General features: G+C 44.2%; 1 protein-coding gene across 3 annotated transcripts in view; it reads right to left on the bottom strand.

Annotated features, from left to right (window-relative positions):
* The window catches only part of spty2d1 (SPT2 chromatin protein domain containing 1), a 59,015-nt gene that overhangs the window by 24,219 nt on the left and 8,229 nt on the right, over positions 1 to 26,567 (bottom strand). The window contains exons 2-4 of one of the 3 annotated variants that reach the window (XM_072466363.1): positions 9,556 to 9,618; positions 8,530 to 8,631; positions 1,018 to 2,613 (exon numbers count right to left, since the gene is read on the bottom strand). In XM_072466363.1, the coding sequence (XP_072322464.1) occupies positions 1,018 to 2,613; positions 8,530 to 8,596 (1,663 nt within the window). In that variant the 5' untranslated portion in view covers positions 8,597 to 8,631; positions 9,556 to 9,618. Of the gene's footprint in view, positions 1 to 1,017; positions 2,614 to 8,516; positions 8,632 to 9,555; positions 9,619 to 26,567 lie in introns of all 3 variants that reach the window. The other 2 variants (XM_072466361.1, XM_072466362.1) reach the window with 2 other exon arrangements.

Raw genomic sequence — 26,567 nt, 5'->3', positions numbered from 1 at the left:
GATTGTAGTTTAGTCGGGCAGTATGGTCGGCACGGGCTTGGAGGGCCGAAGGGCCTGTTCCTGTGCTGTACATTTCTTTGTTCTTTGTTCTTGTTTTCAATTAACATTTCTTTTAACTGGTGCCACAAATCAGTTCAGAACACACAATAGAGTAAGCAAAAGAGCTGGCATTTGGCCTTTGGGTTCAGGTGCTTTCTGTAAAGCTCTTGGCAGTATCACCAGGCTTCCCCAGCAGTCCATAATTCCTCTCCTTGTATAAGAGCCCTTGCTGACTATTTGACTGTAGAAGGCATCGATATTGGAGACTAAATCTTCTCATCCAACACTAACTAGCATGACCCAGCTGCTCTAACTCGTTCAGCAACCAGAATGGGAATCCTAGCTGACTTTTCCACTGTTTAGCCGAAGGACATAGAAGCCAAACTGCAGTGCCTAACTATTAATTTGGCTGAGGTTAGCTAACAAAGAAAATAAGCTGAATCTGGGATCATCTGGCCTGTACAACCCAGAATATAAAGACAATTTGATCTCTAATTCATTGCAGGCACTTTAATGGTCCATAATTCTAGAAATTGCCTTGCAGCCATTGTATCATGTTATTGGCCTATAAGAGGCATCGCCCAATTAAATCTCGAAAGCAATATTTATTTCACTGCTGCAAGTTTCTAGTATTGTGCTATCTTTCAACAGAATGTCTCAATTTTCCTTAGCAGCAAAATCTAATTTACTAAATATGTAAGAGTCTAAACAGATGAATGGGGACACATGGCGAATTGGTTCAATCACACTGTGGAGATGTGTGACAATTCTTAATTGGAATATTTATATTAACTTACCTGGCCATGGGTGCTACACGGTTATGTAGCTAACAGGCAACGCTCAAATGTAACGTGGGAGCGAGGAAACATGGTTTACCAGGGATCCGCTTTCTTTTCCTCACCATGCTCTATGCATTAGACACTACATAAAACACAAATTTGTTCTTTTTTTTTTTACAATACCTGACATTATCTTTACCTGATGGTCGTGCCATTGGTCTGTACCCTGGCGGTGCTGATCTCATATTGCTCATCTGTCCATTGCTGGGCCGTGATGGGAAGTTCTTTGAAGATATTGTTTCTGCTACTACAGTGCATTTTGGCTTTGGCACTCCACTTCCAGGTCGTCCAGGAGCAGGTGCAGATGAATTTCCTGGCCGTGCCAACCCCGAACCGGCCAGCCGTACCGACCCAGAGGCACTCATGCTTTTTGATTGCACAGACCCAGAGCTACTTGTGTTCCTGTGCCTTGGAGGGCCTGAACTGCTTGTACCTTTTGGTTGTGTGGAACATACAACTCCTGTACTGCTTGGACGAGAAGACCCAGAACTTATCAGTCCTTTAGATCGGTGTTGGCCCAGGTTGCTCGATCGTGGTTGGTCTGAGCGGCTTGAACTGCTTTTTTGTGCTTGGCTCAAGCCGCTGGAACTTTTGGATCGTTCAGGAGCTGAGCTGCTCACATTTTGAGAGTGTGATGGATTTGAACCACCTGTCCTTTCATGTCTTGTAAAGGAACTATCATTTTTCTTGGATGAAGTAGATGGATCTGTTCTTTTCTGGCTGTTTTTTGAAGACAATGCAGAACTGGTGCCATTTGATCCAGGTTTCAGTCCTTTGCTTGGTGTCTGGGATCCATTTCCAGGTTTTGTTGAACTGTTTAGCATACTTTTCCCACCATTGTTACTGGAGTTTTTGGAGACAGAATGTCCAACTCCTACTGAGGATCTGGACTTTTCCTGTGAAGGTGCTTTGTAAGACACTGAAGATGGAGGTTTTTCACTGGATAAACTTTTTGGCTTCTTGTTAATTCCATGAACAGATGTTGAGCTACCCTCTCTGGATGAAACTCGCACTGATTTTGTGCTTTTACTGTCTTTAGCTGAAGATTCTTTCTTGGATGAGATAGTTGGGGAGGAAAATGCCTCTCTCTCAGATTTCCTTTTGTCATTCTGTTTTTGTCGTTTGCGCTCTAAAAATTCAATTTCTTTCAGTTCCTCTGCTGTATATAGCTTCTCCTCCGTTTTTTTTACTGGCTTCAGCTCCACAGGCTCAAACTGCTTCTTTTCAGCCAGTTTCAGGAGATCTGTGAAGTTCATGGGTGCTGACGGTGGTTTCTTTGGAACTTTAGTTTTCTTAATCTCCCGACACAATTCTTCAGGTTCTCTAGTTGGTATCTCATGTTCTTTGTGCAGTCTCTTAGGCTCCTTAGTTGGTATCTCAGGTTCTCTGTGTTGACGTTTAAGCCGTTTAACTGGTGCCTCAGGCTCAGTGTGTTGCTGTTTAACTGGTCTCTCACCCCAATGCTCTCCGAACTCATCAGAATCTTCCACTTCAGATATTTCATCCTCAGCCTGTGCCTCAGCATAGTAATAATCTTCATCATTACTGTCACCCATTATTTGATCCTTTTCCTCATCGTCAGAAGTTTTCTTTTTGATTTTCTGTTCCACTGGAATACCATCATAACCTCTGAAATTGTCCTTTGTCCGGGTAGCCATCGCTCTCGCTTTACGATCATGTTTTAATGCAACTCGTTTTGCAATCAGCTCTGATTTCTTCCGCCTTGCTTCTAAATCTACATTTAAAAAATGATTGAAGATTTAAAGTTGCCCGTTAAACATTATGAAGCACTAAGCAGCAAGAGATACTGTTTTGTCTACATACTTTTACATGAAAAACATCTCGGATGCTAATCAACGAACAGTAAGTAAATTTTCAGGTATCCTCGACATCACCATCAAAACAGATGATCTGGCGACGCAAGTTCATTAAAACCAACAGTCAAATTCTGATCCTCATACCAAAGAAATGAGTTATGAAAACCAGCATCATGGCCATTTGAAATTACGACTGTAAAACCTCATGCATTGGTCTCAAATGGCTAGGGATGGCTCTCCCTTGTTTAAAAAAAAATTACATACAAGAACTTACGGTTTTCAAATAGTTTTCTTACCACTAAAACTTTCCAAGTTGACTCTCATTCCCTGCCAGGGTGCTGATGTTAGATTGAGGAATTTTGCTGCACAATAACTCTATTTTAAATGGGAGTCCATGACTTCAGGAGGTCTAAATTCCACCTGACCCCAGGAAACCATGATATAGTTTGGGAAAGCAGTTTGGCTTTCCAAAGCTCTGCTGTTCCAAAGAAGCACAGACTGAGCATAGAAAGACGAGGGCAGCAGATGCATAGAAACATTGCCAACTGCAAGTTCCCCTCCAAGCCATACAGCATCCAGACTTGGAACTATATTGTCATTCCTTCACGGTCACTGGGTCAATGCCCTGGAACTCCCTCCCTAACACCACATGGACTGCAGTGGCTCAAGAGGGCGGCTCTTCTCAAGGGCAATTAGGGATGGTCAGTAAATGCTGATCTAGCCAGTGATGCCCACAACACTTGAACAATTAAAAGAGAATGTCATTTTTAAAAAAAAAAAACACAAACCATTTTTTGTGTTAATTATTATTTTGTATAGAAAATTAAAATGAATTTATATAGAAAAATAAAATGAATTTATATAGAAAATTAAATGTGTGTGCAAAACTCTAGAAAACAGATTTTAATACAGGCAAGTGTGAGCACATCCACTTTTGACCTAAAAAGATAAATCAGTTCACTTTCAAACACTTTAAAAGCTTGAAGCTGTGGAGATCCAGAGACTTGGATAGAGGTCTCGGCACAAAGATAGGTATCATGGGAAAATATAGAAAGAGTCATAACAGCACAGTAGCACAGTGGTTAGCACAATTGTTTCACAGTTCCAGGGCCCCAGGTTCGAGTCCCGGTTTGGGTCACTGTCTGTGCGGAGTCTGCGCATTCTCCCAGTGTCTGCGTGGGTTTCCTCCGGGTGCTCCGGTTTCCTCCCACAGTCCAAAGATGTGCCGGTTAGGTGCATTGGCCATGCTAAATTGTCCTTGGTGTCCAAAAAGGTTAGATGGGGTTACTGGATTAGGTTGGAAGTGCCGACTTAAATGGGGTGCTCTTTCCAAGGGCCGGTGCAGACTCGATGGGCCGAATGGCCTCCTTCTGCACTGTAAATTCTATGATCTATGATGATGAACTAATGCAATGCTGGCCTGAAATGCTGTAGGGATAGGAGACAAAAGTGGATATATGGAGTCAGGTCGTAAGTCAGGACCTCATTGAACAGTAGAACAGATTTGAGATGCTAAGTGGCTTACTCCTGTTCCAATGCTCCTAGATACAACAATAGGAAAGCAATTCATATTTGTGTTAACATTTTAGACTATTTGGAGAACATTCAGATTCTTCTGCAACTCTAATGTAACTTAATTCTATTAACATTTCAGAAAGCAAAAACTACTTCAGTGCTTGCATTTACATAGTGCTAGTACAGTGAAAGGTGTCAAAGATCTTGAAGGAACAAATTACTTTTCAACACAGTAATGTCTGCAAACAGACCATTTCAACAATGCATGAATTGTACACTAAATGTGTTGCTCACACAGCTCTGGGCTGATCAACTTGGATTCATGTAAAATCCTAATCCACATGAAGAGGGTTGAAGAGATTTCTTAAATAGATTCCATCCTCTCAATTAAGTACTGAATTCTCCAAGTCTGCAATTGTTTGGTTGAACTAAGTAATAAAGTATCCTTGAATTTAAAGAAACAGGCACTTCTTGCCTCACAATGAAAAGAATATTGTGAATAAGGAACCATGATCATTACGAAATTGGTTCTCAATCCTTTTACTTCCACCTTTTTAAGAGAAGGAAAGAGAATTTTGTGATTCCACACCTACCATGATCAAATTTCAGACATTTGTCTTTCCAGTTAGATTGCATGCATTAGACAGAGCCTGGCTTTTTGTTATTTTCACAGTACAGCCTTGATTATCTGCCTTCTCAATTATTTTGTGTGTGTCAGTTTATAAAAAACCAGCTAGAATGGAATTGCATCTGGAAATTTCTTGCAGACACACAAGGTCTCGGCCTGACATCATATTCTAGATGTCCAATGCCTTGTAAGATTTACTATCAATGAAAGACTCTGAAAGTTAGCAGAGTCGGGGCTTTGGATTCTGGGAATTAGTAGTTGAACTGTTGGCATTTTCTTTCCTAAGAATATCTCATTTCTAAGATTGGAAAGTATTGAAATTGGAGTATGCCATTCAGCCCCTAGAACCAGAGAGAAGATACAGTACAGAAGAGGATCAATCAGCCCATATTGTCCATGCTGAACCAAAGACACCCAGGTGCCTTGAGCCGCTCCACCAATCAATTAAATCGTGCTCAATTTGTATCTTTCTAACTCCATTGATGAACCTCAGTTCCATCTCCTTTAATACTCCTGCCAACAAAACAAAACTGTTTTAAGATTCATAGATCATAGAATTTACAGTGCAGAAGGAGTCCAATTTGGCCCATCAGGTCTGCACTGGCCCTTGGAAAAAGCACCCTACTTTACCCCACACCTCTACCCTATCCCCATAACCCACTAACACCTACCTTTTTTGGACATGAAGGGCAATTTAGCATGGCCAATCCACCCAACCTGCACATTTTTGGACTGTGGGAGGAATCCAGAGCACCTGGAGAAATCCCACGCACACACAGGGAGAACGTGCAGACTCCGCACAGACAGTGGTCCAAGCCGGAATCGAACCTGGACCCTGGAGATGTGAAGCAACCGTGCTAACAACTGTGCAACTGGAGAGCTACAGATTTTCGTTCATTGATTAGAAGGGGTGCTTTATGACATCATCCTGAATTACCCAGGTCTGATTTAAATGGTTATGATCGCCTGCTCCAGAATCCACCCAGAAACCTTTTTTTTCTATTTACCCTGTCAAATCCTTTAATCATATTAAACATCTCAATTAGATCATCCCTTTATCTCTTTTATTCCACAGCATACACAATTTAATACATACCCTCTGATTAGTTCATATTTGTCTAAATTAGTCACTTGGCCCCTAACAGATTTTAGTAACTTCCCACAGCATGCTGAAACAAATAGGTCTATAATTTCTTGGTGTAGTCCGCCAAACATCTTTACATAATGGAGTGGGCCTTACCTGTTCATGCTGAATCTGGTTTTGGTGAACTAAATAGATCAAGCACCTCTGTGTTAGAGAGAGGGGGTTCTCAATTATCACCATAAAATGCTATAGCACAGAAATAGGCTATTTCACATAAATACTTCAGTATTTTTCTGACCTGAATGCTCCAACCTAATTGCACTCTGCTACTCCCTCCCCATATCCTTTAATATTCCTCTTTTCAATAAACTACCTAATTTTTGAAAAGAATTTCTGGACTCTTGTTTGTGCTTACGTCAGAGAATTTCCCATTTTAACTACCGACACAATTTTGTTTGAAAGGTTTTTTGTTCAGGTAGCTAATTGAGGATTCACTGCAGGCGGCTCTGTATATTTTTCATCTCTTTTCAAGATCTTCCGTATAGTACACATTTGCATACAAAGTATCTGCACTTAGTCTACAACAAACAGCAACTAAGCAACTTAGCATGATGGTTGCAGTTTAATCTTTAATTGGCCCTCAAAATTAAAAATACATTTTTTTTGAAGGAATGATATTGGCACCAAGTATACCCATGTTAGGTACAGCAATCAATTCCAGAACGAAACTCCCTCGACTTCAATAGCTCCACAAATTACAGCCATTCTTTTCCCATACTAGCCATCTTATAAAACTTCTCTGTCCAAAATGGCCAATTTATGCTGAGTTTGAGAGAGTTTTAGTTCTACATCCACCAGGAAATTAATTGAGACTACCCACACTGACTTCATATCAGACTTTTATGGCCAGCAAATAAGATCTTCATCCCAGACAGAGTTGCATTTGAACGAAGAACCCAAAAATGAAACAGTAGTGTACTTATTACTCAATATTTCTCAAGGTCGAATACCAATGTAATGGTGCTCCAGATGAATTTTCACAGCACTCCAGCTTGCACAAGCCTGGAGGATTATGATTTTTAATCATTTACATAGATTTGATAACATTCATTTAATTTAAACAGGAGAGAAAAACAAATGTCTTCAAGTCAACACATTTAACAACCACCCAGCCCAGTTTCAACCAGGTATACTCATAATAGTCCTTGACCCAAACGAGTGCCGAAAGGAAAAAACACTGCAGGCACAATCATGCTAAAGATTGCCCAGCTGTGCTGCTGAGCTCTCTGATCTCAATTAAAGTGGGCAGGAACTCAATTACAACTAATCATTCTGCGACTCTGGTTGGGTTTATATGTTAAGTGAGAACCAATATTCATCCGTTTGGTTCAATTTTGAAGAATGGCATGTCATGAATATGAACTGCCAGTAAAGCTGGCATGAATCAGTACCTTTAGTAGAGGCGGGGAGGAAAATTACACCCTGCGTAGATAGCGTCCTTAGTAGCTTAATTTATTTACAGACGCTGGTCAGATACTGGTCAGTGGCCAAGATACTGGACCAGAACCGCAACGTTTAAAATGTTTTTAAGACCGTGCCGAAAGATCAATTCACTCAGGAATGATTGCATAAGAAATAGGGCTTGGTTATTTTTTTTTTTTTTTAAAACAAACAAAAATTTTTTATTAAAGCAAAAGAAAAAAAAACAATATTTAAACTTTTAAACTTCAAACCTAACAAGAACAGCTTATATGCATCTTTTAACCTTGACACATATGATTTCCCATTAAACAGCATGTAACATGACATACAGCTCTATCCTTCACTGACACAAGCAGGCAAACTTGATACTTGCATTCCCAGCACATATTCCTGCTAGTAGCGAAGCTCCTTCAAACCCCTTTCCGAAAGCTTCTCTTGGTGGCAACTTTTCATGACCTCTCTCGGTCGCTTTCAGAAGCCTTCTTCCCCCACCTGGTCGTACAGGACTATTTTCTCTATTTCTGAGCTCTGCCCAGTCCCTGGTTCTGCCCTGGAGTGTCCAGACTTGAACTGATCCTTGCTATCTGGGCTTTTGATTGCCCACTCCGTTTGCACAAAAAATACAGGGCCATACTATGAATATTCAATTAACCTCCAATTTACAGACAAACAAGGCCATCAGACTCTGTAACAGGCTAATGGCTGGCAGATCAGATGTCCCGGAGGATCTTGAGCAAATCACCCCAGCTGAACAGGGGCATCTGTTTATTCCCATTAAGTCTGAATGGGACAATGTAACTCAGGCACCTCTGACTCAGTGCTAGCAATTTTACCCTCAGTATGTTAACCCCTAAATTGCCCACTACATTTTCAATCCCATTTCCAGACCCAATTTCTTCATATCTCCCTATCGTAACAACTAAAACAAAATTGAAGAAGTATTTTGCTGCTTTGAATGACACCTCTAATATATTTCATCACCTCTCAAATTTGCTTGTGATTTCGATCCTAGAGTATCAGCTGGTTGAGGGCTGGTAAATGCAGTGCAAAGACATATACAAAACGTAGCAGCAAATTTTTTACAGGATTGAGTCAAATACTTCTCGAAGTACCTTTATTTTTTACCTCCTCTTCTTTGCGCTTGAGGAATGCTTGCACTGCAGTAGACTGAACCCCTTTTACTTGTGGACATTTCTTCGGAGGTTTCACTGACAAGCTGTAACGCTTCTATTAAGAGCAAAAAGAAATGGCAATATGACACCAAGTAAAATTCATCACACTAAACCTTTGGAGAAACAATGGCTGTTAGTATTCTACCATGGAGCAAATACCTCTGCATGTAATCGTGTAAAAGTCAATCTTGTGTAAAAGGCGACCCCATGACTTTTGGCCTAAAAAATGTTTTTTTTTTAAAAATAAGACCTTGTGCAAAGTTCACCCCAGTTTCTCAGGGTTCAAAGCTCAAACATTTCAGAACCAAGAAGTATAATGCTGGAGATTTGATTTAATTGCAAATGTATAAATACTAATGAAACTACCAGTAAATAAATGCTTAAAACATTAGTACCATTAAGTTTTTTTACATATTGAAATTATTAATCAGATTATGAATGATAAACCATGTTGTGATTAATTACTTAATGCTGTTGGTTTTTACTTCATTGTGACTTTTTTTGCGGATTTGACATGGGGCCAAATCAAGCTTGCATGTCAACCCTTGAAAACATCAGTGTAAAAGTTGATCCCATTACTACTGGCTTAAAATAATTGGTCTCATGAATTCGACTCTTACACGAGGGTGTACGGTATATACACAAAACCACACCAGCTTTACCAATTGCCTGTGGTTAAAGGCAATACTCAGTGATATGACAGACCAGAGTTTAATTCCCAGTCTGCACTGAGTTAGCAGATCTCAAATCAGGGAAATAGGAATAATACTAGGATTAATTCCCTTACATTATTCAAAGGGAATCAGGGAATTTCTTCCAGTGCCCGTGGCCAACTTCTCTCTCAAACACTGCCAAAAACAGACAAACTGGTTATTCATTTAATTTGCTCTTTGTGAGACCTTGCTATGCACAAGTTGATTGCTGGGTTTTTCTGTGCAATGCAACAATAAAAACACTTGAAAAGGAATTTGTTGTTCACCTTATGCTTTGGGGCATCTTGAGGACACAATTACGGGTTCTTTTTATGCAAAGTCTTCTTTTCCTACAGTTGGCGCCAATGGACCAGAACAGAGAAATGTAAAAAAATAGCAGCAAGTCATACTGCCCCTCAAGCCTTTTTAGCCATTTCACACTATGGAGGATCTTTTGCATTAGCTTCACTTTTCTGCCCTAATCCCATTTTCCTACTTTTCTGCCCTAACCCCATTTTCCTACATTCCCTCAGTTTTGAATATACCGAGGAACTGGGGTAGAGAATTCCAAAGGTCCACAATCCTGAGTAAAGACATTTTTCATCTCAGTCTTCAATGGCCGATCCCTTACCCCGAGATTTTGGCCCCTCATTCTAGACTCTCCCCTCTGGGGAAGTAGGTTCTCAGCATCTATCCTGTTAAGCCTCTGTTTTCTATGTTTCATTGAAATCGCCTCATTCTTCGAAATGCCAGAGAATATAGGCATAATCTACTCAAAATCTCCTCATAGGACAACCCTCTCATTACAGGAATTAGTTTAATGAACCACTTCAAGACACTCATCCTTTTTATCCTTTATTATAGTATATTAAAAATATTCCATACGCAAGTTAACCGAAGCCTTATATAATTGTATTAAGACTTTTGCACTCTTATTCTGAATTCTGCTTGCAATAAAGGGGAACATATCATTTGCCTTCTAATTGCTTGCTGTAGGTACATGTTAACTTTGCGATTCATTCAAGAGAATCCCGGACACCCTGCATAACATTTACAAGTCTCTCATCTATAAAACAAGTGCTGCTTTTCCATTCTTCCTACTCCAAATGAGTAACATCACACTTTCCTACATTATACTCAATCTTCCACCTTCTTGCCTCATCAGTCCCTGCATCCTCCTCTCAGCTTACTTTCCCTAATTTTTCAAAATTAATTTACGGTATGTGGGCGTCGCTGGCTAGGCCAGCATTTATTGACCATCCCCAATTGCCCTCGAGAAGGTGGTGGTGAGCTGCCTTCTTGAATCGCTGCAGTCACTTAAGGTGTAGGTACACCCACAGTGAGGGAGTTCCTGGATCCTGACCCACCGACAGTGAAGGAACGATGATATATTTCCATGTCAGGATGGCGAGGGACTTCGAAGTGAACATCCAGGTGGTGTTCCCAGATATTTGCTGCCCTAGTCCTTCAAGATTGTCATGATTGTGGGTTTGGAAGATGCTAAGGAGCCTTGGTGAGCTGCTGCAATGCATCTCAGAGAGGTACACACTGCTGAGAAAGTGCAACGAGAGCTGGGTGTCCTCAGACACACGTTGCTGAAGGTACGTATGCAGGTGCAGCAGGTGGTGAAGAAGGCAAATGGTATGTTGGTCTCCATAGTAAGAGGATTAGACTACAGGAGCAGAGGTGTCTTGCTGCAATTATACAGGGCCTTTGTGAGACTACACCTGGAATAGTGTGTGCAGTTTTGGTCTCCTTATCGGAGGAAGGATGTTCTTGCTAGAGGGAGTGCAGCAAAGGTTTACAGACGGATTCCTCGGATGGCAGAGCTGATATACAAGGAGAGATTGAGTCGGTTAGGATTATATTCTCTGGAGTTTAGAAGTATTGAAACCTATAAAATTCTCCAGGGTAGATTCAGGAAGAACGTTCCCGATTGCAGAGTGGAGGGGGGGAGGGGGTCCAGAACCAAGAGTTACAGGTTAAGAATACAGGGTAGACCATTTAGAACCGAGATGAGAAATATCTTCACCCAGAGAGTGGTGAGCCTATGGAATTCACTACCACAGGAAGTAGTTGAGGCCCAGACATTGTATGTTTTCAAGGAGTTAGATTTAGCTCTTGGGTCGAAAGGGATCAAATGATATTGGGGAGGTAAAGAGAGGGACACGTTGGGTGATCAGCCATGATCGCAGTGAATGACGGAACAGGCTCGAACGGCTGAATGGTCTATTCCAGCTCCTATTTTCTATGCTTCTAAAGCCTTCCAACAGAGTTTAACAATTTCAGATTATAACTTCTCCCTTTTGTTGGACGTTGCTAATGATGATTTAGTTTTTCTCATTTACATCTCCGCCAAAGCCATTTTTTTGTTTCTTGTCCCATTACAATCCCCTTTAACCTTGCAGCATCATCCCTTTTGTCATTTTAGCTCTCCTGCCCTCCACTCCATCACAGACTCTCTCCCTCTTTGGTTCTCTCCCCTACCTCTGCACTCATTTAAAACCCATTACATGTGTAATTCTTTCCACCTCTACAGAAAGCACATCGACCCGATATATTAATCCTTTCTCTTTCCACAGATGCTGCCAGACCTGTTGAGTATTTCCAGCATTTTATGTTTTTACTCTGGATTTCCAGAATCTGCAGAATTTTGCCCTTGAACTTGTTAGTCAGCCATGCAGCTAAAATTTCTTTCATTCTATTATGACTGAATTTGTTTTTAAAGGAGCCTCCTTACATGTATCGTAAACATCCTCTGAAAATCCATGCGGACATCTACATTAGCAAAGAGCCACTTCGCAAAAAAAAAAATTTGGCAAACAATACTTGCCTTGAATAAGCCCATGTTGGTTGTTCTTTCAAGAAGCAGTTAGATTTAGCACTTGGGACAAAGGGGATCAAAGCATATGGGGGGGGGGGGGGGGAAGAGAAATGCAGGATAGGCTATTGAGCTGGATGATCAGCCATGATCGTAATGAATGGCGGAGCAGGCTGGTAGGGCTGAATGACCTCCTCCTGCTCCTATTTTCCTCCTCCTGCTCCTTTTTTCTAGGTTTCTATCAACTCATGCCTTTCTAAATTCTCAATTATAATTTAAATTTTGGATTCTAAAAGCTTGCCTACAATTACACAAAATTAGCATTCAAGTACAGCAATTGGGAAGGCAAATTACATATTTATCTTTATTGGAAGGCGACTAGAATACAAGATCAAGGAAGTCTTGTTACAATTGTATAAACTTTTGGTGAGATGACACCTGGGCCACTCTGTGCAGTTTTGGTCTCCATGTTAAAGGAAGAATTGGAGGCAGTACAGAAAAGGTTCACTAGGTTGGTTCCTCAGAAAAGAGTGTTGCCCTTTGATGACAGGCTGCGTAAATTGGGCCTTTGTTTTCCGGAGTTTATAAGAATGAGGGGGATCTGATTGAACATCAGGGAGTTGAAAGGGTAGACACCAAGAGGTTGTTTTCCCCTTCCTGAGGATTCTGGAACATGGGGAACAATGTCAGGATAAGTGGTTGATTGTCTAGAATGGAGATGAGGAGAAATGTCTTCACTCAGAGGGTTGGGTATCTTTGGAATTCGCTACTTTCATGGTTTGTGAATATTGCATTGTTGACTATATTCATGATGGGATAGATAGATCCTGGTGGTCAGGAAACCAAGGGACATGGAGAGTAGGCAGGAAAGCAGAGTGGAGGAGGCAGATCACTCACGATTGTAATGAATGGTGCAGCAGGCTTGAGGGACCTGATTTTGTTTTTTAAAGTATATCCAAAATGGGTCTATTAGTGAATTGGCATATTAGGGGTGTGTCTTACCCCGTGGAATAAAGAGACAACAATAAATTCTGGTGGAGAGGAAACCCGAGACACTACACGTGTAGTGTCTCCCACCCGCCCTCCTCCTCTAACCTAATAATAAAACCCATTGGTCTGAGGTAAGTACCATACTTTATTATATTATTATTTTTTATAAAAAATTTAATTTAGTTGTTAGCCAGATCTTGGTAGAAAGTTAGAGGAATGGCAGGGAAGGGAGTGCAATGTTCCTCCTGCAGGATGTTTGAGGTGAGGGATGCAGTTAGTGTCCCTGCTGATTTTACCTGCAGGAAGTGCTGCCATCTCCAGCTCCTCCAAGACCGAGTTAGGGAACTGGAGCTGGAGTTGGAAGAACTTCGGATCATTCGGGAGGCAGAAGGGGTCATAGATAGCAGCTTCAGGGAATTAGTTACACCAAAGATTGGAGATAGGTGGGTAACTGTAAGAGGGACTGGGAAAAAGCAGTCAGTGCAGGGATCCCCTGCGGTCGTTCCCGAGAAACAAGTATACCGCTTTGGATACTTGTTGGGGGGGGGCCTTACCAGGGGTAAGCCATGGGGTACGGGCCTCTGGCACGGAGTCTGTCCCTGTTGCTCAGAAGGGAAGGGGGGAGAGGAGCAGAGCATTAGTAATTGGGGACTCTATAGTCAGGGGCACAGATAGGAGATTTTGTGGGAGCGTGAGAGACTCACGTTTGGTATGTTGCCTCCCAGGTGCAAGGGTACGTGATGTCTCGGATCGTGTTTTCCGGGTCCTTAGGGGGGAGGGGGAGCAGCCCCAAGTCGTGGTCCACATTGGCACTAACGACATAGGTAGGAAAGGGGACAAGGATGTCAGGCAGGCTTTCAGGGAGCTAGGATGGAAGCTCAGAACTAGAACAAACAGAGTTGTTATCTCTGGGTTGTTGCCCGTGCCACGTGATAGTGAGATGAGGAATAGGGAGAGAGAGCATTTAAACACGTGGCTACAGGGATGGTGCAGGCGGGAGGGATTCAGATTTCTGGATAACTGGGGCTCTTTCTGGGGAAGGTGGGACCTCTACAGACAGGATGGTCTACATCTGAACCTGAGGGGCACAAATATCCTGGGGGGGAGATTTGTTAGTGCTCTTTGGGGGGGTTTAAACTAATGCAGCAGGGGCATGGGAACCTGGATTGTAGTTTTAGGGTAAGGGAGAATGAGAGTATAGAGGTCAGGAGCACACAGATTTGACGTCGCAGGAGAGGGCCAGTGTTCAGGTAGGTGGTTTGAAGTGTGTCTACTTCAATGCCAGGAGTATACGAAACAAGGTAGGGGAACTGGCAGCATGGATTGGTACCTGGGACTTCGATGTTGTGGCCATTTCGGAGACATGGATAGAGCAGGGACAGGAATGGATGTTGCAGGTTCCGGAGTTTAGGTGTTTTAGTAAGCTCAGAGAAGGAGGCAAAAGAGGGGGAGGTGTGGCGCTGCTAGTCAAGAGCAGTATTACGGTGGCGGAGAGGATGCTAGATGGGGACTCTTCTTCCGAGGTAGTATGGGCTGAAGTTAGAAACAGGAAAGGAGAGGTCACCCTGTTGAGAGTTTTTTTATAAGCCTCCTAATAGTTCTAGGGATGTAGAGGAAAGGACGGCGAAGATGATTCTGGATAAGAGCGAAAGTAACAGGGTAGTTATTATGGGAGACTTTAACTTTCCAAATATTGACTGGAAAAGATATAGTTCGAGTACAATAGATGGGTCGTTTTTTGTACAGTGTGTGCAGGAGGGTTTCCTGAAACAATATGTTGACAGGCCAACAAGAGGCGAAGCCACGTTGGATTTGGTTTTGGGTAATGAACCAGGCCAGGTGTTGGATTTGGAGGTAGGAGAGCACTTTGGGGACAGTGACCACAATTCGGTGGTGTTTACGTTAATGATGGAAAGGGATAAGTATACACCGCAGGGCAAGAGTTATAGCTGAGGGAAGGGCAATTATGATGCCATTAGACGTGACTTGGGGGGGGATAAGGTGGAGAAGTAGGCTGCAAGTGTTGGGCACACTGGATAAGTGGGGCTTGTTCAAGGATCAGCTACTGCGTGTTCTTGATAAGTATGTACCGGTCAGGCAGGGAGGAAGGCGTCGAGCGAGAGAACCGTGGTTTACCAAGGAAGTGGAATCTCTTGTTAAGAGGAAGAAGGAGGCCTATGTGAAGATGAGGTGTGAAGTTTCAGTTGGGGCGATGGATAGTTACAAGGTAGCGAGGAAGGATCTATAGAGAGAGCTAAGACGAGCAAGGAGGGGACGGGACATGAGAAGTATTTGGCAGGAAGGATCAAGGAAAACCCAAAAGCTTTCTATAGGTATGTCAGGAATAAGCAAATGACTAGGGAAAGAGTAGGACCAGTCAAGGACAGGGATGGGAAATTGTGTGTGGAGTCTGAAGAGATAGGCGAGATACTAAATGAATATTTTTCGTCAATATTCACTCAGGAAAAAGATAATGTTGTGGAGGAGAATGCTGAGCCCCAGGCTAATAGAATAGATGGCATTGAGGTACGTAGGGAAGAGGTGTTGGCAATTCTGGACAGGCTGAAAATAGATAAGTCCCCGGGACCTGATGGGATTTATCCTAGGATTCTCTGGGAGGCCAGGGAAGAGATTGCTGGACCTTTGGCTTTGATTTTTATGTCATCATTGGCTACAGGAATAGTGCCAGAGGACTGGAGGACAGCAAATGTGGTCCCTTTGTTCAAAAAGAGGAGCAGAGACAACCCCGGCAACTATAGACCGGTGAGCCTCACGTCTGTAATGGGTAAAGTCTTGGAGGGGATTATAAGAGACAAGATTTATAATCATCTAGATAGGAATAATATGATCAGGGATAGTCAGCATGGCTTTGTGAAGGGTAGGTCATGCCTCACAAACCTTATTGAGTTCTTTGAGAAGGTGACTGAACAGGTAGATGAGGGTAGAGCAGTTGATGTGGTGTATATGGATTTCAGCAAAGCGTTTGATAAGGTTCCCCACGGTAGGCTATTGCAGAAAATACGGAGGCTGGGGATTGAGGGTGATTTAGAGATGTGGATCAGAAATTGGCTAGCTGAAAGAAGACAGAGGGTGGTGGTTGATGGGAAATGTTCAGAATGGAGTACAGTCACAAGTGGAGTACCACAAGGATCTGTTCTGGGGCCGTTGCTGTTTGTCATTTTTATCAATGACCTAGAGGAAGGCGCAGAAGGGTGGGTGAGTAAATTTGCAGACGATACTAAAGTCGGTGGTGTTGTCGATAGTGTGGAAGGATGTAGCAGGTTACAGAGGGATATAGATAAGCTGCAGAGCTGGGCTGAGAGGTGGCAAATGGAGTTTAATGTAGAGAAGTGTGAGGTGATTCACTTTGGAAGGAATAACAGGAATGCGGAATATTTGGCTAATGGTAAAGTTCTTGAAAGTGTGGATGAGCAGAGGGATCTAGGTGTCCATGTACATAGATCCCTGAAAGTTGCCACCCAGGTTGATAGGGTTGTGAAGGAGGCCTATGGAGTGTTGGCCTTTATTGGTAGAGGGATTGAGTTCCGGAGTCGGGAGGTCATGTTGCAGCAGTACAAAACTCTGGTACGGCCGCATTTGGAGTATTGCGTACAGTTCTGGTCACCGCATCATAGGAAGGACGTGGAGGCTTTGGAGCGGGTGCAGAGGAGATTTACCAGGATGTTGCCTGGTATGGAGGGAAAATCTTATGAGGAAAGGCTGATGGACTTGAGGCTGTTTTCGTTGGAGAGAAGAAGGTTAAGAGGAGACTTAATAGAAGCATACAAAATGATCAGGGGGTTGGATAGGGTGGACAGTGAGAGCCTTCTCCCGTGGATGGAACTGGCTGGCACGAGGGGACATAGCTTTAAACTGAGGGGTAATAGATATAGGACAGAGGTCAGAGGTAGGTTCTTTACGCAAAGAGTAGTGAGGCCGTGGAATGCCCTACCTGCTACAGTCGTGAACTCGCCAACATTGCGGGCATTTAAAAGTTTATTGGATAAACATATGGATGATAATGGCATAGTGTAGGTTAGATGGCTTTTGTTTCGGTGCAACATCGTGGGCCGAAGGGCCTGTACTGCGCTGTATTGTTCTATGTTCTATGTTCTATAACTGCTCATTGTAACAAGCAAGGTTGTGTTTTGTTGCCAGATTGCAGGCACAAAGCAATGAAAACTTCTTCAACGCATTCAAAGATGCTGCATAATAAATTATTGTCACAAGTAGGCTTACATTAACACTGCAATGAAGTTACTGCGAAAAGCCCCTAGTCACCACATTCCAGCACCTGTTCGGTAAACACAGAGGGAGAATTCAGAATATCCAATTCATCTAACAGCATAATAAATGAGTGAAGATATTACAAAGTAACTGCTGAGAACAAGAACTTGGTTATTCCCAGTAAGAAGTCTTACAACACCAGGTTAAAGTACAACAGGTTTGTTTTGATGTCACTAGCTTTTAGACAGATTCAAAGATGCCAAACAATGCTTGGAATGCGACCATTAGCAGGTGATTAATCATTAGCAGGTGATTAAATCTTTACAGATCCAGAGATGGGGTGACCCCAGGTTAAAGAGGTATGAATTGTATCAAGCCAGGACAGTTGGTAGGATTTCGCAGGCCAGATGGTGGGGGATGAATGTAATGCGACATGAATCCCAGGTCCCGTTTGAGGCCGCACTCATGTGTGCGGAACTTGGCTATAAGTTTCTGCTCGGCGATTCTGCGTTGTCGCGCGTCCTGAAGGCCGCCTTGGAGAACGCTTACCCGGAGATCAGAGGCTGAATGCCCTTGACTGCTGAAGTGTTCCCCGACTGGAAGGGAACATTCCTGCCTGGTGATTGTTGCGCGATGTCAGTTCATTCGTTGTCGCAGCGTCTGCATGGTCTCGCCAATGTACCACGCTTCGGGACATCCTTTCCTGCAGCGTACGAGGGAGACAACGTTGGCCGAGTCGCACGAGTATGTACCGCGTACCTGGTGGGTGGTGTTCTCACGTGTAATAGTGGTATCCATGTCGATGATCTGGCACTTCTTGCAGAGATTGCCATGGCAGGGTTGTGTGGTGTCGTGGTCACTGTTCTGAAGACTGGGTAGTTTGCTGCAAACAATGGTTCGTTTGAGGTTGCGCGGTTGTTTGAAGGCAAGTAGTGGGGGTGTGGGGATGACCTTGGCAAGATGTTCATCATCATCAATGACGTGTTGAAGGCTGTGAAGAAGATGACGTAGTTTCTCCGCTCCGGGGAAGTACTGGACGACGAACGGTATTCTGTCGGTTGTGTCCCATGTTTGTCTTCTGAGGAGGTCGGTGCGGTTTTTCGCTGTGGCGCGTTGGAACTGTCGATCGATGAGTCGAGTGCCATATCCCGTTCGTACGAGGGCATCTTTCAACGTCTGTAGATGGCTGTTACACTCCTCCTCGTCTGAACAGATCCTGTGTATACGGAGCGCTTGTCCATAGGGGATGGCTTCTTTAATGTGTTTAGGGTGGATGCTGGAGAAGTGGAGCATCATGAGGTTATCCGTGGGTTTGCGGTAAAGCGAAGTGCTGAGGTGACCGTCCTTGATGGAGACGAGTGTGTCCAAGAATGCAACTGATTTTGGAGAGTAGTCCATCGTGAGTCTGGCATCTTTGAAGCTGTCTCTATATATGTTTCTGGAACATACTTCTTCATTCACCTGAGGAAGGAGCAGCACTCCGAAAGCTAGTGACATCGAAACAAACCTGTTGGACTTTAACCTGGTGTTGGAAGACTTCTTACTGTGCTCACCCCAGTCCAACGCCGGCATCTCCACATCTTGGTTATTCCCAGATTTGGCTATACTATTGAGGTTCAAGAAGAAAAACGGGAAAGCACAAAACAAACAGAATCCCTGGAAAGTTAACTGCAGAAAGCCTATTATCTAAAGCCAATCCAGTTAGCATTCGTGGCCAGGAGCCCCCCCCAAAGTAATTTAAACTGTTCTGTGTGAATGAGGAGGTCAAAGCAATGACTAATAAACAAGGCGAAAAAGCCAAACACAGCCAGTGCCAGAGACCAAAGCCTCAGGTTCAATTAATGGTATACTTTGCACGAGCCGATCTCGGCCAGGGTGCAGGAAATTGCAACATGCCTCACTTAAGTGGACGGGCAGCAAGGGAAAATGGGAGTTCATCAAGTGACTACTGCTAGAAGTTGAATGTGTAGATAGTGTCTGGTGGTCGTAATGCCTTCTAAGAGAAAAGAGTTTGCTAATAACTCAATGATTGAGTTCACAGAAAGAATGGCAGCTTTTTAAGACAAAAAATTATGGGACGTGGGCATCGCTGGCCGGACCAGCATTTGTTACCCAACCCAAATGGTCCTTGAAAAGGTAGTGGTGAGCTAACGTCTTGAACGTCTGCAGTAACTGTGCTGTAGGTTCACTCAGCGCTGTTAGGGAGGTAGTTCCTGGATTTTGACCCAGTGACATTGAGGGAGCGATAATATATTTCCAAGTAAGGACAGCGAGTGAATTAGAGGGAAACTGCCAGGTGGTGGTGTTCCCATTCATCAGCTGCCTTTATCCTTCTAGACGATAGCGGTCATGGGTTTGGAAGATGCTGTCCAAAGAGCCTTGGTAAATTCCTGCAGTGCATCTTCTAGATGGCACACTGCTGCTACTCTGTGTCGGTGAAGGCGGGAGTAAGATGGAAGGGGTGTCAATCAAGCAGGCTGCTTTGACCTGGTTGGTGTCTTACAACACCAGGTGAAAGTCCAACAGGTTTGTTTCAAATCACTAGCTTTCGGAGCACTATCCTTCCTCAGGTGAATGGAGAGATAGGTTCCAGAAACATTTATATAGACAAGTCAAAGATGCAAGACAATACTTGGAATGCGAGCATTTGCAGGTAATTAAGTCTTTACAGAGCCAGAGAGAGGGGTAACCCCAGATTAAAGTGGTGTGAATTGACTCAAGCCAGGACAGTTGGTAGGATTTCGCAGGCCAGATGGTGGGGGATGAATGTAATGCGACATGAATCCCAGGTCCCGTTTGAGGCCGCACTCATGTGTGCGGAACTTGGCTATAAGTTTCTGCTCGGCGATTCTGCGTTGTCGCGCGTCCTGAAGGCCGCCTTGGAGAACGCTTACCCGGAGATCAGAGGCTGAATGCCCTTGACTGCTGAAGTGTTCCCCGACTGGAAGGGAACATTCCTGCCTGGTGATTGTTGCGCGATGTCAGTTCATTCGTTGTCGCAGCGTCTGCATGGTCTCGCCAATGTACCACGCTTCGGGACATCCTTTCCTGCAGCGTACGAGGGAGACAACGTTGGCCGAGTCGCACGAGTATGTACCGCGTACCTGGTGGGTGGTGTTCTCACGTGTAATAGTGGTATCCATGTCGATGATCTGGCACTTCTTGCAGAGATTGCCATGGCAGGGTTGTGTGGTGTCGTGGTCACTGTTCTGAAGACTGGGTAGTTTGCTGCAAACAATGGTTCGTTTGAGGTTGCGCGGTTGTTTGAAGGCAAGTAGTGGGGGTGTGGGGATGACCTTGGCAAGATGTTCATCATCATCAATGACGTGTTGAAGGCTGTGAAGAAGATGACGTAGTTTCTCCGCTCCGGGGAAGTACTGGACGACGAACGGTATTCTGTCGGTTGTGTCCCATGTTTGTCTTCTGAGGAGGTCGGTGCGGTTTTTCGCTGTGGCGCGTTGGAACTGTCGATCGATGAGTCGAGTGCCATATCCCGTTCGTACGAGGGCATCTTTCAACGTCTGTAGATGGCTGTTACACTCCTCCTCGTCTGAACAGATCCTGTGTATACGGAGCGCTTGTCCATAGGGGATGGCTTCTTTAATGTGTTTAGGGTGGATGCTGGAGAAGTGGAGCATCATGAGGTTATCCGTGGGTTTGCGGTAAAGCGAAGTGCTGAGGTGACCGTCCTTGATGGAGACGAGTGTGTCCAAGAATGCAACTGATTTTGGAGAGTAGTCCATCGTGAGTCTGGCATCTTTGAAGCTGTCTCTATATATGTTTCTGGAACATACTTCTTCATTCACCTGAGGAAGGAGCAGCACTCCGAAAGCTAGTGACATCGAAACAAACCTGTTGGACTTTAACCTGGTGTTGGAAGACTTCTTACTGTGCTCACCCCAGTCCAACGCCGGCATCTCCACATCTTGGTTATTCCCAGATTTGGCTATACTATTGAGGTTCAAGAAGAAAAACGGGAAAGCACAAAACAAACAGAATCCCTGGAAAGTTAACTGCAGAAAGCCTATTATCTAAAGCCAATCCAGTTAGCATTCGTGGCCAGGAGCCCCCCCCAAAGTAATTTAAACTGTTCTGTGTGAATGAGGAGGTCAAAGCAATGACTAATAAACAAGGCGAAAAAGCCAAACACAGCCAGTGCCAGAGACCAAAGCCTCAGGTTCAATTAATGGTATACTTTGCACGAGCCGATCTCGGCCAGGGTGCAGGAAATTGCAACATGCCTCACTTAAGTGGACGGGCAGCAAGGGAAAATGGGAGTTCATCAAGTGACTACTGCTAGAAGTTGAATGTGTAGATAGTGTCTGGTGGTCGTAATGCCTTCTAAGAGAAAAGAGTTTGCTAATAACTCAATGATTGAGTTCACAGAAAGAATGGCAGCTTTTTAAGACAAAAAATTATGGGACGTGGGCATCGCTGGCCGGACCAGCATTTGTTACCCAACCCAAATGGTCCTTGAAAAGGTAGTGGTGAGCTAACGTCTTGAACGTCTGCAGTAACTGTGCTGTAGGTTCACTCAGCGCTGTTAGGGAGGTAGTTCCTGGATTTTGACCCAGTGACATTGAGGGAGCGATAATATATTTCCAAGTAAGGACAGCGAGTGAATTAGAGGGAAACTGCCAGGTGGTGGTGTTCCCATTCATCAGCTGCCTTTATCCTTCTAGACGATAGCGGTCATGGGTTTGGAAGATGCTGTCCAAAGAGCCTTGGTAAATTCCTGCAGTGCATCTTCTAGATGGCACACTGCTGCTACTCTGTGTCGGTGAAGGCGGGAGTAAGATGGAAGGGGTGTCAATCAAGCAGGCTGCTTTGACCTGGTTGGTGTCTTACAACACCAGGTGAAAGTCCAACAGGTTTGTTTCAAATCACTAGCTTTCGGAGCACTATCCTTCCTCAGGTGAATGGAGAGATAGGTTCCAGAAACATTTATATAGACAAGTCAAAGATGCAAGACAATACTTGGAATGCGAGCATTTGCAGGTAATTAAGTCTTTACAGAGCCAGAGAGAGGGGTAACCCCAGATTAAAGTGGTGTGAATTGACTCAAGCCAGGACAGTTGGTAGGATTTTGCAAGCCCAGGCCAGATGGTGGTGGTGGGGGGGGGGGGGGGGGGGGTGAATGTAATGCGACATGAATCCAACGTCCCGGTTGAGGCCGTACTCATGTGTGCGGAACTTGGCTATAAGTTTCTGCTCGACTATTCTGCGTTGTCGCTCGTCCTGAAGGCCGCTTTGGAGAACGCTTACCCGAAGATCATGGGCTGAATGCCCTTGACTGCTGAAGTGTTCCCCGACTGGAAGGGAACATTCCTGCCTGGCGATTGTCACGCGATGACTGTTCATCTGTTGTCGCAGCCTGCATGGTCTTGCCAATGTACCACGCTTCGGGACATCCTTTCCTGCAGCGTCCAACGCCAGCATCTCCACGTCCTGGTTGGTGTTGACCTCAAGTGTTTTGGGAGCTGCAAATTTCCTGGCAAATGGAGTGTATTCTAGCACACTGACTTGTGCCTTGTAGATGGTGGGCAGCTTTGGAGAGTCAGGAGGTGGTTACTCCCCACAGTATTTTTAGCCAGAGTTGTGCTTATAGCCACAACATGTATATGCATAGTCCAGTTCAGTTTCTTGTCAATGCTAACTCCCAGGATGTTAATAGTGGGAGATTCAGCAATGGTAATGCCATTGAATGTCAAGGGACGATGGCTAGATTCTCTCTTGTTGGAGATGGTTAATGTCTGGAACTTGCATGGATATAGTCCAGATCTTGTTGGACATGGACTGCTTAAGTATCTAAGGAGTCACAAATGGTGAACATCATGCATCATTAGTGAATGTTCCCACTTCTGACCTTATGATAGATGGAAGGTCATATGAAGCATCTTAAGATAGTTGGGTCTAGGACGCTACACGGAGTAAAACCTGCAATGATGTCCTGGAATTGAGATGATTTGACCGCCAGCCAGCACAACCAGCTTCCTGTGCCAGCTGTGACCCCAAGCAGCGAAGGGTTTGCCCGATTCCCATTTTCACTAGGGATCCTTCATGGCACATTCGGCCAAGCGCTATCAAGGCAGTCACTCTCGCCACATCACTGGATTTCAGATCCTTTGCCATTTCGAATGTTGTAATGAGGTCAGAAACTGAGTGACCCTGTCGTAACCAAAACTGAGCTAAGCAAGTGCCGCTTGATAACACAGCTGATGACCCCTTCCGTCATTTTACGGATGAAGAGTTGACTGTTGGCATGGCACTTAGCCGGATTTGATTTGTTCTGCTTTGTGTGAACAGGACATAGCTGTGCAATTTTTCACATTTCTGGGTAGATGCCAGTACTATTGCCAGAATGCTGTCAAGATCCATTGCCTTTGTAGTTTCCAGTTCCTTCCACTGTTTATTGATATCATGTGGGGTGAATTGGATTTGCTGAAAGCTGGCATCTGTAATGCTGGGGACCTCCGGTGGAGGACGAGATGCATCATACACCCGTCACTTCTGGCTGAAGATTGCCGCACATGCTTCAACGTTATCTTTTGCACTTATGTGGTGGGCTCCTTCAGCATCGAGGATAGGGACATCTGCAGAGCCTTCTCCTCCAACGAGTTGTTTAATTGTCCACCATCATTTATGACTGGATCTGGTAGAACTGCAGATCTTAGATCTGATCCGTTGGTTGTACAATGGTTTAGCTCTATCTGTTACATGCTGCTTATGCTATTTGGCACACAGTTAGTCCTGTGTTATAGCTTCAATAGGTTGGCACCTCATTTTTAGGTATGCCTGAGGGGCACCACGGTGGTGCAGTGGGTTAGCCAAGGTCCCAGATTCGATCCCGGCTCAGGGTCACTGTCCGTGTGGAGTTTGCACATTCTCCCCATGTTTGCGTGGTTTTCGCCCCCACTACACAAAGATGTGCAGGCTAGGTGGATTGGCCCCTTAATTGGAAAAAATTAATTGGGTACTCTAAATTAAAAAAAAAAATTTTTTTTTTTTTTTTTTAGGTATGCCTGGTTTTGCTCCTGACATGCCCTCCTGCACTATTCATTGAACTATGGTTCATCCCATAGTTTGGTGGTAATGTTAGAGTGGGGGATATGCCACTTAACCATGAGGTTGTGGTTGAGTACAATTTTGCAGCTGATGGTTCACAGTGCTTCATATTTGTCCAATTTTGAGTTGCTAGATCAGTTTGAAGTCTATCCCATTTAGCACAGTGGGAGTGCCACATAACATGATTGAGGGTATCATAACTAAAGGTCACAGGCCACGGCAATCAACATTTCAAAGAGCAGAAGCAGAGATTAGATAAATTAAGTATTGGTTAAATGACACGAAGCTCAAGTTTTAACTTAAAATTAGATTGCAACCAAGGTGATAAGCCAATATGTTATTACAAGCCCATAAACCAATCTGTTATTATAATCCTATACTAAAAGTAAAATAGTACAGATGCTGGAAATTTGAAATAAAAACAGAAAATGCTGAAAGCAAATACTGAGTAGGTTAGGTAGCGTCTGTGGAGCAATAGAGTTAACATTTCAGGTAAATGACCTGTCATCAGTTTGTCGTGATCTGTTGGCGGAGCTGGTAAATCCGCCGTGCAGACACTCGCCATGCCTGGGCTCTCTTGCTGGGCATTGAGAGCCGCTGGGAAGGTTGGGTCCAGTTTGGCGGCGATGGATGCAGAGAAGGCTTTCGATCGGGTGGAGTGGGCGCATTGGATAAGCGGTTAGGAAAGTTGCCATTCAGGGTGGTGGGACGGGCTTTAAATACCTTGGCGCGGTGCTGGGCCCTGCTGCATAAGTTAAACTTGGCCCGGCCCGATTGGTGGAGGGGATGAAGACGGATTTTAAGAGGTCGGATATTTTGCCATTGTTGCTGGCAGGGAGGGTACAGACAGAAAAATAACAGAGTTGGCTAGGTTTCTGTTTCGGCGAACCAGGCACACACAAAAACTTATTCCAGTTCTGATGGAAGGTCATTTACCTGAAATGTTAACTCTATTGCTCCACAAACGCTACCTAACTGACTCAGTATTTACATTCAGCATTTTCTGTTCTTATTTCAAATTTCCAGCATCTGTGCTATTTTATTTTTAGTGTAGGATTATAATAACAGATTGGTTTATAGGATTATAATAATTTGCCTACTATCTTGGTTGCAATTTAATTTTAAGTTAAAACTTGAGCTTAGTGTCATTTAACCAATACTTAATTTATCTAATCTCTGCTTCTGCTCGTTGAGATGTTGATTGCCGTGGTCTGTGACCTTTAGTTCACTGTCCTCAAATCATTTTTCAGAAAAGTCAATGGGTTGATCTTGGGGTTTGTGTGGGCGGCGAAGAATGGGTAGCGCAGGCGTTTCTGAAGGGGGGGGCTAGCATTGACGAATTTGATAAATTATGGGGCTGCAAACATTGCTATGGTGAGGAAATGGGCTATAGAGGAGAGGTCAGTTTGGGGACGGGTGGAGGTGACATCATGTAGATGGGTGGGCTTCAGGGCTATGTTGTTGGTGCTTCTGCCGTTTTCGCCAGCCAGTTATTCCATCAGCTTGGAGGGGACAGTGTAGGCAGCACTTGGGGTTATAGGGCATGTTGTTGTGGGCACCTTAAGCCATAGATTTGTGCTGGCAAGATTGGATGTGAGGTTCCAGGGGTGGCAGCAGGTGGGGATTGAGTACTTCAGGGACTTGTTCATAGAGGGCAAATTTGTAGGGTTCGAGGAATTTTACGAGTTGCCCAAAGGGAATGGTTTTAGGTACCTGCAGGTTTGGATTTTGTGAGGAGGGAGGTGCCGGCCTTCCCAGGGTTACTGCCTCCGATGCTGCAAGATAGATCTCCGTCGGAGGACAAGGGGAAGGTCTTGGATATTTACAAGGAAGTAATGGAGAGTGATAGCGCATTGGTGGAGGATATTAAGTGCATATGGGTGAAAGAGTTGGGAGAGGAAGAGGGGGCTGGGACATGGGCTGAGGCCTTGCGGAGAGTGAATGTGTCTTTGTTGTGCGTGAGGTTAAGCCTCATCCAGTTTCAAGTGATGCATGGGCCCACATGACGGTGGCAAGGATGAGTAGGTTTTATGAGGGGGTGGAGGATAGGTGTGGGGGTGCATGGGGGGTCCCTGCGAATCACGTCCATATATCTGGGCCAAGATTGAAGGGAATCTGACAGAGGTTCTCGGATGTGAGGTCCGAGGTTCTAGGTGTGGCGGTGGCCTCGAGTCTGGAGGTGGCGATATTTGGTGT

The sequence above is a fragment of the Scyliorhinus torazame genome, chromosome 10 (genome assembly GCF_047496885.1).
Source record: "Scyliorhinus torazame isolate Kashiwa2021f chromosome 10, sScyTor2.1, whole genome shotgun sequence".
NCBI classification, from domain to species: Eukaryota; Metazoa; Chordata; class Chondrichthyes; order Carcharhiniformes; family Scyliorhinidae; genus Scyliorhinus; species Scyliorhinus torazame.
Note: the sequence above shows the minus strand (reverse complement) of the source record. Positions and strands in the feature narration are given on the sequence as shown.